The 14,140-nt window shown below is 48.8% G+C and overlaps 1 protein-coding gene across 12 annotated transcripts in view; it reads left to right on the forward strand.

The window, feature by feature from the left end:
* The window catches only part of GATAD2A (GATA zinc finger domain containing 2A), a 90,276-nt gene that overhangs the window by 46,480 nt on the left and 29,656 nt on the right, over positions 1-14,140 (forward strand). For 6 of the 12 annotated variants that reach the window (XM_037506256.2, XM_054693397.1, XM_037506255.2 and 3 more), the window contains one exon: positions 12,057-12,325. In XM_037506256.2, coding sequence (XP_037362153.1) covers positions 12,057-12,325 — 269 coding nt within the window. Of the gene's footprint in view, positions 1-10,648; positions 10,946-11,464; positions 11,584-12,056; positions 12,326-14,140 lie in introns of those variants that run through there. The other 6 variants (XM_037506251.2, XM_054693395.1, XM_037506254.2 and 3 more) reach the window with 5 other exon arrangements.

A 14,140-nucleotide genomic window follows, 5' to 3' on the forward strand; every position in this document is an offset into this window, starting at 1 on the left:
TAGTTTCCCCCACTTTCCACTCATACCTCTTTCTGAGAACAGAGAAAGGTTTCCTTGTCCTTCCTGGAATTTTCTATGCAAAACCTCCCTGCCATTTTCAATTTCAGGTATGAATGGAGCTGGCTGTGAGGGCTCTCTTTGTTGGGCCCTGAGGGTCTGTGGCTTTGGAAGGGTTAAGGGCTCCCATTTTGTGATGTGGCACCCAGTGGGCACAGCAGATGGAATGGAAATGGAAGGTATACCCTTTGTGGTTGCAGAGGCAGGTGGGTGGGGACAGAGGATGGGTCTGTCCCTGAGTAAGGGCACGTCTAAACACCAGCCCTCGCAGTGCCGTCACCCCTCCCTATCCCCACAGAGCCCCTTCCCCCTTTCCCTGTGGGCATTGATACTGCTCAAATTCCCCCACATGGTGGCACCGAGGTTTCTGTGTCTGTTCCTTGTCTGACTGCATGGCCACACTGGGGCTGCTGAACCTGACCTTTGCACACAAGCCCCTGTCACTGAGACTTGGATGGCCTCATGAGGTACTTCTGGAATTTCCTGTGGCTGTTCCTTGCTAACTTGTTGGGGAGTACTGGGGCTTACTGAGCATGAGCAATATTAAAATGTAGACACCACAGCTAAACCCTCATCTCAGGTGAGCCTGGGTGAACTGCCCATAGTCTTACAGACACTCCTGTTACCTCCCTCTTAACATGTGACCAAGTTAACGTACTTCTGTTGCGTGCTGAAACTAGGATGTGAGGAAGACTTCATCTCCTGTCCCCAGGAAGGGCAGAGGGGGTCTCTGGCCTCTGAGTGTCCTGTGTAGGTGGATGTAGTCCCTGTTTCCATGAGGTGGCTGTGTTTAGGAAAATAAAAGCACTAAATCCCTGTGCTATCTTCCTTTCTCCAGTCCCTGTCTATGACTCCTGAGGTCTGGGCATCTCCCCTTGGCTACAGGTCTACACAGGATCTGCATTTAGGAACTTGAGGACCACTCAGGCTTAGTTTTTAAATATTGGTGACTATTATTGGAATATGTTATGGTTTTTATTATTTTGCTCTCCAGGTTAATTTTGTTAAATATCTCTGAAGACATTATTTCTCAGTTCTCCACCTTAAAAATCAATAAGACTGTAAATATGTCTTTATTGGTAGATGTGAAAGCCCAGAGGTGCTCTTTTACTCTTTAACAGGCTACCTCTGGGTGATTCTTGAACCCAGACTGAACTGATGGGTGGGCTAGGTCTCTTGGTCTGACCTTACATGGCTGGTGGTGACTTGTATTGAATAGTTTGTTTTTCAAGTGGGAATTTAGTGCAATGTGGTGCAGTTGCATTGTTAGCAGCTAAGAGGGACTGAGCTGTTCCTGAACTTAACCCTCCCCTTTGACCCCTGCTTGAAATTGCGTTAGTGCTGTCCGTGTTGTCTTCTTGGAAGGCAGAGAGGACTTTGTGGGCTATGGCACAGGTCCCCATGGGAGCAGTTTGGCTTTTTCTGAAGTGAAGTGTGCGTGCGCATGTGTCTGGAGTTCTCGTTGCTCCCCTCCTCTGTCCTCTAGGCACCAGTAAGAGGTACCAGCCTCCTCTCACCCACTGCAGAGCACCTCGAGCCTCATGCTGAATATAGTTGGGATGCTTTTTCCTTCTAAGAGCGCTCAGTCCATTTTAAAGTTATTTAAAAGTTTTGGTCTTTTTCTTGTCTGCATTACTTTTCTTGGAGCTGGGTGTTTACGAGACTGTTTATTTCTGCCACTTCACCTTTTCTGCTGCCATTTCTTCCTCTCATTTCTCTCCAAATCCAGATTCTGCCCCCTGGGGCCCAGCTCTGCGGGGGCATTTCTAGATTCCCCCCTTCCTTCTCTGGACCTGTACTCACTTTTGTAATAAAATGTTGATTTGCACACACATCTCAGTTCTTGCAGGCTCTTGGCTTCCAAAAGGTAGGACCGCAAGCTTTTCTCCCACTCTCTGCAGAGGAGGCGCCCCAGGTCACTGGCTCCTTGGATGTCACGGTCTGGCCCTGTAGGGCCAGGCAGACTGGACACTGGGAGAAAGGGTGTCCCAGGCTTCCAGTGTGTCAGAAGCTGTCTCTGGCGTCATATCATCCAGATACTAAAGGGCAAACAGCAGTTCGTTCTTTGCCTTGTTGTTAGCTCAGGTCACTGTGTGATTGAGTGTGGCCTCAGTGCTGGTGAATTGAAACTCTGGTGCTTTAACTGGTGTGGTATTTGGTGTGTCTGGCCAGTCTCAGGGTGAAGTGACAAGGGTGCAGGTGCAGGAACCCTTGGGATATTTAGGCTGTGGACTCCTTTGCTTTAGAAGTTGTGATTCTAACCTGACCCTCTGTATCTTATTTTGTTTCTGTACTTAATGAGCTTCCCTCTTCCTGAGACAGGGGCCAAATAGACAGCATAAGAACTATGGTCTTTTGTTGAGAATTGAACAGAGAAGAAAGACCTTTTCCCAAGAGAGTTGGGCAAGATTCAGAATAGGGGAAGGGGCATAAAAACTTCATATGTATGTCTGAGTGCAAATGTGAATTTGCATGGGTGTGTGTTCATAACTGTGTATGGTGCAAGACTGATGTGTGTTTGGCTTGATATGTTGCAGCTTTGTGGAGTGGGGAAATGCCCCTCCTTCCTAGGTCTGTCCTCTATTTTGTTGAGTAGAGTCAAATACTGCACGTCAGGAGCTGTGACTCAGCACCCAGGAGCTGTGACTCTGAGGCCAATGGTGAGGCTGCCCACCTCATGACAAGCCTCTGAAAGACCTACTTAGCCCCTTCAACAGAACAGAAGATTGCCTCTTGTGGCTGTCTACCTGATTAGCTTCACCAAACTCTGATAACACCAGCCAAAAGGCTCAGAAAACCCATGGTCAGTTCCTAGATGTACAAGGAATCTGACTATGGGGTGGGCACGATGCCATTAGATTGGGAGTTGTTTGTATTAAGGTCCCGGAATTGAAGGACCAAGGTGGTGACTGGATAGTATCTGGACCCTAGGAAGGTCCCGCAGTTATTCTCTACAGAGTCAAACCCCTGACTACCAAGGTGATTGTGTTAGGATTTCCATTCTGCCCATGGGATCCATCTGCCGGGACCTACCTTGCAGTGGAGCATTTGAGGAAGGTGTGGTGAGGACCCACATCCTTCTGATAGCCATTCCCCCTCCCTACCACCACCACCACCACCATAAAGTGACCTTTTCAGGCCCAGATAGATTTTAGGGGCAAGTCCTGGGTTCCTGGAGAAGCTTATGCCTGAGATCCCTTAGCAGCCCTAGGTTTGCCTGTCCCTGGTCCCCAATGACAGCTCCTATATGCTAGATTCCCATTTTGTATCCTTACTCTTCCCTCAGTGACGCTGGCCCGTCCCTGGTGCCCCTCACATCCCTGTCTTTGCATCAGAGCTCTGGTACATAGGCACATGTGTTGAGGAATGCCTCATTTCTGTAACTGCATTAAAATTTTGTGATTGAGGGCCTCCCCTGGTGGCGCAGGTGGTTGAGTGCCTCACTGTGAAGCTGTCCGCAGCCTCTGCAGCGCTGGTTTGATCCCGGCTGACCGGCAAGAATCCCACATGGCACGGCAGACCTCTCCTGACTTGCCTGCTGCTCCCCTCAGCAGTGTATTTTGTCAGTCTGCCTGTTCTGTTTCCCTGCTCTGTCTCTGGTGAATCTTCTCACCCTCACACGCATTTGGCCTGTGCCCCAGTTCTTGTATGAGTAAATAAATCTTTAAAAAAAAATTTTTTTTGTGATCGAGTTGATAGTATGTAATTTCCCTTTATGAGAGGGCCCTGTTTATCTGGAGAGTTCTGGTTTGTAGGGCTTTTAGAATGGTGTAAAATGGACCTGTGCGGTGAGAACAGATGAACCTTGCAGTGAGCTGTCTATGTTCAGCACTTTTTGAAACTGAATTTCTTCTGACTTTGTCAAAAGGGTTAATCTTGAGTCCTGGGCTTGAGTTGATTACACATTTAAGTTCTTTTAAAATCTTTCTCTGTAGTTAGTGCTGCTCCAATGCTTGTTTTGGAAAAGCAGATTTGTTCCAACACTATTGATAGATTAGAGCGCAGTTGGAGCATAACATGCATTGCTTTTGTTTATGTGTGCTTTTGTCCAGGAGTAACATAGGTTAAGGGTTGGGAAGTTGTCTGTGGGCTGGTGATCTGTTTTGGTAAATAGTTTGACTGGGATGCAGCCTTTCTTGTTGGAACCTGTGTTGTGGAAAACTGTACAACTTAATAATGGGGACAGAGACCTAATCACTTGTAGAGCCGAAAATATCCACTGTGAACCTTTAAGGAAAAGTTTGCCAGTTCCTACATTAGGTAAATCCAGAAAACTGCCCAACTCCTTTGAGCACCTGCCAGTATACAAGACTAAATGCATACACTTGAACCATGTCAGGACCTCCCCCTACCATATCCAGGCCCTGACCTTGTAGCTTGTCACATTAACCCAGAAATCACGGCCTACCAGTGGCCCTTAAAACCCAGGTGAATGGTCAGGTTTCAGATCACACTGGTGTCTCTTAGCTGGTTAACATGCTGTCATGCTAATCCAGTACCCATCTTTTAAGTCATTCATGAAGTTTAGGCTCTCTACCTAACTCCTTGTTCCATGTGGTGGTTTTGGGAACATGTATACACATTGCTCTAGCATGCCGAAGCTGTGTCTCAGTCTCAAGTCTCAGTGAAGTGTGATGTTTAATTTTTTTTAATTATTTATTTATGCATACAAGAGTTGGGGTACAGGCCAGAGGTGTGGGGGTGTGTGCATCAGAGACAGAGTGGGGAACAGAACAGGCAGATTGACCAAAGTACACTGCTGAGGGGAGCAGCGGGTGAGATAGGAGAGGTCTGCTCACCATGTGGGTTGCTCCCTGGCCTGCCGGGTATCGAACTCGTGCTGCAGAGGCTGCGCTCAACTTCACAGGCTGTGTCTTAACCCCCTGCGCCACCAGGGAGGCCCATGATGTTTAATATTTCTTCTGGCCACCTGAGATGAGAGTCAAGCCTACCTCCCGCTGGTGGAGCTCCCAGTTTCCTTAGGAAACCTCCCTCCTGCTTTCGGGGTTTGATGGCACTTCTTGAAAGAGCACAGACTTCAAGTCTTTGCACCACTCTACTCTCTCATTGGAGTCCCCACCTGTAAAGCAGGGGGGCCAATGATGGTTCTCATCTTGCGGTGACTCTTACATCTGAGGTGCTGCGTCTGGGATATGTATCAGTGTTAGGTGTTTTGCCCTTCAAAGCAAGAAGACCCACATTACTGTTAACAACAGAGGAACAATAAATTTAGAACCTGTGTTCCTCCTCAGATGTTGGCAGTGACCTGCTTTGTGTCTGGGGATACACCAGGAAACAGTGATGGAGTGGCCCTGCTGTCACCTGGGGGGTGGCAGTAATGTCTGTGAGGGGCTCTTCTAGCTTTGATGTCTCTGCTGCTTCCCCTTAGGGTGGGGAGATTTAAGGACTCTTGTCCTCTGCGTGGGAATATCCCTCATTTTAGCTCCACGGTGGAATGGCATCTTCAGGTGAAAACATATCCTTTATCCACAGTCCACAACTTGGGAACGTGCCAGATAGAGGAGTGGGATCTGGATTCTAGGCACAGACTACTCTTAGTCCATCTAGATTTTTACTATCTTGTGGGGTGATATGCCTGCCTGTCTTCTGTACACAGAGGCTCCTGCTGCTCGGTGTGATATTACTGTGTGGTGGTTTGGGAAACATGTATACACATGTTGTGCTCCAGCACAGCAAAGCTGTGTCTTAATGAGTGGCAGCATAACCCCCAACACACATCTTGGATCATTGGACGATAGCAGGGAGTCTCCCCAATCTTCTCAAACCAGGTATTTAAAGGCCCAGGAGCTCCTGACCAGATGCAGGATGGGGGCCACTGATGTGCATGCAAGAGAACACATATTCTGGAGTGTCTCAAGTTTCAGACCACTAAGGGATAAGAACCCAGAGGAGTAAGACTTGGTTCTCCTTTGAGCAAATCTTTGCTGCAGGACTGGCTGTTGCCTCCCTTCTGCTGCCCAAGACCCTCCCTGCTCAGTGACTGGGCCCATGATGATATCGGTCAATCCTCCCTACCAGGATTGTCTCCTTGTTCCTGTTCCTTCCTCAGCCTCAGTCTGTGAGACTCCCTCTCAGCACACTCCTTCCAGAATGCCAGGAGTAGGAGTTTGTAATGAAAGCACTTTGTTTGCTTTGTTTTGTCCTGTAGGGCAACCCCAGTTATTGCACACTTTATGAGGCTAATTTATAGATGGGGGGTTTAAGGCAGCAGCACATGCTGAACCACACTGGGTGCTGCCCAACGAAAATTAAAACAAATGGGAAGAGAAGTTGCTGCCAGGCAAGAGCTTAGCACCAGTGAGTGGTGTAGTGGTGTGTCTGTGGAATGTGGATCCTGCCAGAGTGAGCACTTATGACTCCATGGCCTGGTGGTCACTATAGGTCATTTGGAATAGCTGGTGGCCCAGGCAGGGTATAGGCTATAGACTGATGCCGTGGGTTTAGGTTTACTGCCCAGAGCTCCAGGGCTGTAGTCATAAGTGATACTGAGGTAGATATTTACCAGTTAATAGTAGGAAGGAGATAGTAGTGCCCCCCTCAACCCTTGGAAGTCCAGAAGACTGACTATGCCTGTTGGAGGAACTGTTTCATGTCCTCTTCATGACATTTATCCTTACAGCCCTCAGCTCCAGCAGATAGTGTTGTTATATATTGTTTTCCTTCTTCCCTTTATTTGCTTTTTGAGCACAAAACTGATACATAGTCACTATTGAGAGAAATAATTTAATTCAAAAGTGTTTAATACTGAAAGTGACTTTTAGTTTCAATTTAGTAAATTTGGAGCAGTTTTTTCCTGCAGATTATAAGCATTTTAAACCACCAAGTGGTAGACTATTCTACAACTTGATTTTCACATTCAAGTTGTTTCTGACATCACTGCGTTTCTCTTCACATAGTGTATCCGTGAGCAGTGGATGGAGAAACTGAGAGAGAGTGTGGCCAGCTCCCCCACCCAATCAGCAAGAATGGCCTTTGTTGTTGCTGTGTCTGAGTGGTGGTAGAGACTGGCTGTTGGGATCATCTTTCTATTTCTCAAGTTAAATTGCATCCCTGTATTTGCTTCAGTGAGGTTTTGATGTTTAAAACTCAACTTAAGGGCCTCCTGGTGGCGCAGGGGGGTTAAGCACGGCGCTGTGGAGTTATCTGCAGCCTCTGCAGCGCAGGTTTGATCAGCGCCGGTTTGATCCCTGGCTCGTGAGGGAGCTAACCACATGGTGCGGCAGACCTCTCCTGACTCACCTGCTGTGCCTCTCAGCAGTGTACTTGGGTCAATCTGCCTGTTCTGTTCCCCACTCTGTCTCTGTGAGTCCTCCCACCCCCTGCACCTCTGGCTTGTACCCTAACTCTTGTAGATAAATAAGTAAATCTTTAAATAAAAATAAAACAACTTAAAACTTTTGGTGTTACAAATACAGATCCATTGACAAAACTTGGACATCTCGGACGCAAAGGGTTTGAGAGCATCTGCTGACCAATTGTTGCCTGGTAACGAAGCTATGCATACCCCTGAAGAGCTAGGGAGATATATATATATACACACATTGCTTTAAAGATTTATTTATTTTTATACAAGAACTGGGGTACAGGCCAGAGGCATGGGAGGGTGAGAGGATTCACCAGATAGAGAGCAGGGAGCAGAACAGGCAGACAGACTGAAGATACTGTTGAGGGGAGCAAGCAGGCGCGACAGGAGAGGTCTGTCTCACCATGTGGGAATCTCCCTGGCTAGCCGGGAATCGAACCCGTGCTGCAGAGGCTGTGGACAGCTTTACTGCGCTGCACTCAACCCGCTGCGCCACCTGGGGAGGCCCTATATATGTGTATTTAATCTCCTAAATCTTTGAATCCTTAGATAGCCCCCGCCCCATCCAATTGCCCTTGACCCTAGATTGCAATAAGGGAGAAAAAAAAAAACAACACTAGATAAAAACAAACACACACACACAAACTTTTGGTGTTAGCTCCTTCTGGAGCAGTCTCCCACTGCTTTGCCCCCTGTCCACCCAGCTGCCGTAGAAGCCCTTGACCAAACCAAACCCTCTGGCTCCCCCCCCCCCCATGCCCAGTCTCTTCCCATTCCTAATCCCATTTAGAACAATGTCTCAGGTCCCCCACCCCAACCGCACCCCACTCACTCAGTACCCTTCTTCCTACTTCCTTCCTGCTTCATTTTCTTGTTTGGGCTCAGATCCTGCCTCTTTTAGGACTGTGTTCCAGTTCTGTACTTCAGTCCTCAGGCATCACCTGGCAACACTATCGTTTAACTCCTGCCTTAGCTGTGGGTCTGCTCCATGTCAAAGTCCCCAACCTCAGCAGCTGTGGCATGTAGTGGAGACTTGGAATTGTTAGTGAAGAAAGCACCCAAGTCCACTTTTCAGAACAATGACTTTTGTCTCTTCTCTAAGTGTGTGTCACTAAACATCACTTCCTTAGCATGAAACAGGAGTATTACTAGCAGTCAGTATTGTGTGGTATAGATAATTTCCTAGTACAGGAGTGTAGGTGTGAATATCTCATGCTTAAGCTCTATGGCTTGTACCTGTTTACTCCTTTTTTTTTTTTTTTAAAAAGTTTTATTTATGCATACAAGAACTGGGGTATAGGCCAGAGGTGTGATGGGGGTGAGAGGATTCATCAGAGACAGAGTTGGGAGCAGAACAGGTGGATCTACTGGAATACACTGCTGAGGGGAGCAGCAGGCATGACAGGAGAGGTCTACCGCACCATGTGGGTATCTTCCTGGCTGGGGAGTGGCTGCCGATGACTAGATAGCGCTGACTTTAACCCCTGTACCACCAGGGAGGCCCCTACTCTTTTTTTTTTTCCCCCTAAAGTCGGGAAGTTTACTGACCTGGTGTCCCTGACTTGTGCCAGGAGCTCCCTATTTATTGGTTTTGAGGCCTGTTTAAAAATTCTGGTTCTTGCTACAGCGTGGTTTACTCTTTTGGAGTTGTTTTAGAACAAGTTTTCTACCTGAGGTTCTCAGACCAGTTGGTTAACATAGTTTTACTAAAGTAAAGTAGCTTTCAGTAGAGGTGATTGAAACTTGCCTCTAACACAAGTCCTTGTTTCAGGATTCTGCCCAGAACTTGGTGTCCCATTGCCTGTGATGCAGGCAATCATGTACCTCCCCCATCCCAATAGCTACTGCCGCGGGGACCACAATATCCAGCTGTGTGAGAGGGCCTGCTGGCTGTGTAGCCACTGCTGTCAGGCTGCAGTCCCCTTGTGTGCCAACCCCCTCTTGCCAAAAATTTTGAAGTGGATCTTAATGTGCTCATTGGGGTCATTCAGCTTCTTTACCTGCTTTTAGTTTCCTGATGCACCTCCTCAGTACTTTCTGCAGAAGTCCTAGTAATACTCCATCTTCCAGGCTGGGTTTCCTGGTTTTGTGCCTTAAGGGTGGTGGTTTCTGCCCCATATACTGGGGGTATACTTCCCCTCCTCCTGCCAGCTTCTCCCTTCCTAAGCTCACAGGCCCCACGACAGGGGATTGGCCATTAGCAGGCCCTACTGGGTGCCAGCAGCCAGTCGCCAGAGGAGGTTTCACTGAGTGAGAAGTCTTAGCACTCAGTGCCTGCCCCCATGCTATTTACCCTTCAGTTGTGCTTTCCTTCACATGGTGGGGGAGAAGTAAGGCAGGTCCCCCAGGGTGACCTGCCTCTGTGGGTGAAGCCAGTTGTTCTGAGCTGGGTTGGCAGAGTTCCAGTCTGGGTTTCAGGATGAGCTTCCCGCTGTGCACACAGAACATGTAGATGTCTCCTGGGCCCTCGCAGGGCTGGAGTGGACTGCCTTGTGGACAGCTGAGGCTCTGCTCTGGCCTCTCATAACTGCTAATCCTATACAAGCCACTAAAAGTGAAACACACAGTCATCTGGCTGGCCTAGTTCCTGGCACACTGTAATTTCGGTTCGGTCCCCTTTATTTGATGCACATTTTGGTGCCTGGGTTTAGATGAACTTGTGGAATGGAGCCTGGGGCCATGCTTTGCTCTGGAGCAGAGACATTAGAGGGGAAGTATGGGGACCTGAGTGTAGGGTTGAGGAAGTACAGCAATGTGGGTTCGAGTGCATTCTTCTATCCACTTGGGACCCCTCCCTGGGGTCACCAGCAGTTCAGGAGCTTCACCTTTAGGGGACGGATTCCCTTTGACTACAGTGTGGCCCTCTTTGCTAAGGTCATTCTCTCCTCATCTTGCCACCAGACAGGTTCCTCCCTGTCATGGGCTTGTTTATATGAACCTACAGTCTAAGTCTGCCACTGAATCACTCAGATGTTCCTTCCTGTGGCAGGAAAGATGACCCTTCCCTTTGATAGGGAGGAAGGGGGGGGCAGTCTTATCTGCAACCTCATGGGGAGACTGGACAGAGTTGGCCAGGATGTATGGTCATGTCAGAAAATGGACAGAAACCAGAGATCTTAAGGCGAAGAGAGACAGGGGCAATGAGGACATACTCTCCACTTGGGAGGTGGTGTAGGGTGGGAGATGTGGGTGAGAGTGAGGATGGGAGGGGGTGGGGTGAGGGAATCTGCCAGGAGGGGTAGAGACTGAAGGTGAGCCTGGCTTTGCCCTTCGAGATAATGGTGGGCACTTCAGTATGACAGGAACTTCGGAAGACCAATTTGTTCAGTGACCTTTTGGGCCACCTGTATGAGCAATGTCTGGGTGCCAGAGCATGGAGTAGCTGTCATTTTCCTTCCAGGGATGGGTCCAGGGCTCGTGATCCTCTCTCTTGCACCCAAGTGAAGTCATCGCCATTGGGAAGGCTGCAGAGAGTGAGCTCCGGAGTACCTCCCATGTATGGTAACCCTGCCTCAAGTACTCCCTGCCTCTAGAAGGTGGGCTACATTGAGGACAGGCCTCCAGGTGAGGAAATGAGGCACTGGATGCTCTTTGTGGATCTAGATAGAAGCTGGTGACCTTGAGTTTGGAGTATACATAAATAAGAATCAGGTACTTAGAGGTACCTGCATAGGTGGAAGTCCCGCATAGGGACACGTGTAGCACTTGCAGGGATTTTCCCAGTCTGGCCTCTGAATTCTGTTATGTCCTTGATGAACTCAGTGATGTTTTAGACCCTCCTCTCACAGTCTCCGTGTCTTGCTGTTGTGACGTTGAGGCCCCTTTAAGAGCAGGCCTGTGTCCCAGACTCTGTCGTGGAATGCCAGCCGCCTCCTACAGACAGACATCCCTGCTGTCCCTCCTGTCTCTGTGAGGGTTAACAGCACTTCAGCTTGTTGTCTGGAACCGGTTCAGACTGGTTTTCTGGAAAGTGCTTTGTCTCTCAGACTGAATCCTGGGAAGGGTCATGTGGAGCCCAGTGATGTCATGGCATCAAAAACTGACTCAGCTGTTTTTCCTCTTCTTTCTTTCTTTTAAATCAAGATATGTGTGTACTGCAGGTACAGGACTTGGGCACAGTACTGGGCCAGGCCTCATCCCACTCATTTGACTTCACTGGCATCCAGAGGGTTAAATGTGACCCCCACTGCTCACTCCCTGAGGTGAGCAGGCAGTGAGGAGGCCCTACAGGGAACGGGAGAAAAGGGTCAGTCTGAGACAGTTAGAGCAGGACTGGGCTGCTTGTGACCCTGTTCCTGCCCAGCATGGTTCCCCTTCCCCTCTCCAGACACCTCTAGCAAGTGCTCAGAGTCCCATAGCGGCAGGTTCAGATGCAGGGGTTTCCCTATTTACTCTGGAGTCTGCAGTGCAGAGAGTTCCCCTTCTTTCTGATAAGCAGCCACCTTGCATTGTTCCCATTCAGGACCTTGGCCCTGAATTGGGGTTGCACAAATCTTTGCTTCCCAAACACCCCTGCTTCCTGCCCAGCCTTCCTCAGGGCAGAGGAATATCATTGTACCTGGTTTAGCCATTGTCATGTGGCAAGGAAAACACTTTACGCTGACACAAAGCAGTTTCTAAATAGGTAGCAACTTCACTTTGCCAAATTTAAATGTAGTGTTTTCTTCCCTCCAAGTTCAGAATGACCGAAGAAGCATGCCGGACACGAAGTCAGAAACGAGTGCTTGACCGGGATCCAGCAGAGGATGATGTGGAGAGCAAGAAAATAAAGATGGAGAGAGGATTGTTGACTTCAGATTTAAACACTGATGGAGACACAAGAGTGACACCCGAGCCTGGTGCAGGCCCATCCCAAGGACTGCTAAGGGGGCCAGAGTCTGTGGCTGCGGGTAGAAGTGAAGGGCAGACAAGTGACGGGCCCGTGGACATGCGCACCTCCCACAGGTGAGTGTGAGGCATTGTGGGGGGTAGTGGGGAAAGGCTGGTCCCGGCCTGTAGGAAGCAGCTTTTGGTGGGTTGTCATGGAGATAGCATTTACCCTCCTCCCAGCAACTGTGCCATCCTATACCTGGACATCAGTGACGGGGGCGAAATGAGGGGGGATTATCACAGGGGAGAAGCATTCTGTTCTCTTCACTAAACTCAACTGCTGTCTGTGCAACTTGGTGCTTTTGGTTTGTGGGAAAACTTGAGGTGGTTGTTTGCTTGTGCCTCCCTGCTTTTAAGTCTGAGGCACAGAGGCCAGGGGTCCTAAACCTGCCTATGTCACATTATTGGGGGCAGAGTCAGGTGCCAGTGCCCCTCACAGGCAGCACACCACAAGTAGTGTTCTATTTGGGTCTTCTGTGACTGCTCTGTGGCTCTCATTGATAGTTGTTACTTCAAGAGTAACTTTCTGGATACTCAGTTATTGTGAGATTCTTAAGGAAAAAGCTTGAGAGGTAAGATTCCACAATCCATCTCAAAATCATCTTTTCTCCCTTAAAGAGGGTGTCACTGGCACCCTCTTGGAGCTCTGGTGAGGTCCTTGCTCTTTGAGAATGCCCACACTCAGCTGTCCTGTGAGCCCAGTGCCCTATGTGGGCGCGTTAACTAGCCCATAGTTTCTCTGGTTTGTCCCTCATCTCCCTTCGCTGTTCCCCCTTTCCTGCAGATCCCCCATGTCTCTTTGGGGTGAGAGTGGGATGCAGCAGGTGCAGATCTGGGGACACTGGGGGTTCCCTGTCTTCCCGTGAGTTTTAGCTAATTCACAGAGGCCTCTGTACAGTCTTGACTATTGGGATCCTAGGAACTGCAAAGATCATCTGACCAGGTGTTTCTCAGCTTTTAAAACTCTTACTTCTTAAGATAAGTGGGAAAATTTAACCTCTTGCTATTGGGGAATTATCTTACCAGGGGGATGTGCTTCACGTTCCTGCTAGCACAAAGGGCCTTTTCTGTCTAGCTCTGGTTTCTGTAGTCCCTGCTCTGAAGCCAGAGCCTTCCTTAAAGTGTCAGAAATAAAATTAAAAGTTCAGTCACGTTTCCCTCCCTTGACTCATATCCTCAGAGCCTCTCAAGTAAGAAGATAGCCTTCTTTGGGGAGCTCAACTTTGCTTGTTCTCCTGGATTCCTGGGGTACATTTTGTCTGTAATCACCATGCTCCCTTGCAGGGCAGGCCAGTGAATTGTGAGGGAGAAGATAAATGTTGAAGGAGCTCAGAGCTATACCTCAGATCCACATCTTTCTGTTTCCAAAGCCTGGAACTACCTTTGGCCTCTGGACCCTTTAGGCACTAGACTTTGTGCCTGTGTCCATTGGCATCCAACCCAAGGTCACTTAGATGAGGCCATATCCTTTTTTTGAAGTTGATGGGCATGATGTTCCTGTGACACATAAAGACAAGGGACAGAGATTGACCCAAGCACCCAGGGCATGTGTGAAATGGTGTGAGAGCAGAGCCAGTTTTGGAGTCTAGCAGGCAGTGGGGGTCATGCACATCCCTGACTGAGCTTAGTCAGTCTTCATTTGTAAATGGGTGGTGACAGATGTGTGTCAGTCCTGGTACAGGAGGAAACACTGATGACCTTCGGTCTTTAGCTCCACTCAGAATTAAATGTTGTCTGTTTTTTTGTTTGTTTGTTTGTTTTTCTTTTTGTGGGACCCTCGCCAGCGGCCAGGTAACGAACCGGCGCTGCAGAGGCTCAACCGCTGCGCCACCAGGGGAGGCCCTAAATGTTGTCTGTTTAGCTGGTGTCTCCATGGGTTCTTACATAGAA

This window comes from Talpa occidentalis, unplaced genomic scaffold, assembly GCF_014898055.3.
Source record: "Talpa occidentalis isolate TD23 unplaced genomic scaffold, MPIMG_talOcc4v2.1 talOcc4.12, whole genome shotgun sequence".
In the NCBI taxonomy this organism is placed as follows: domain Eukaryota; kingdom Metazoa; phylum Chordata; class Mammalia; order Eulipotyphla; family Talpidae; genus Talpa; species Talpa occidentalis.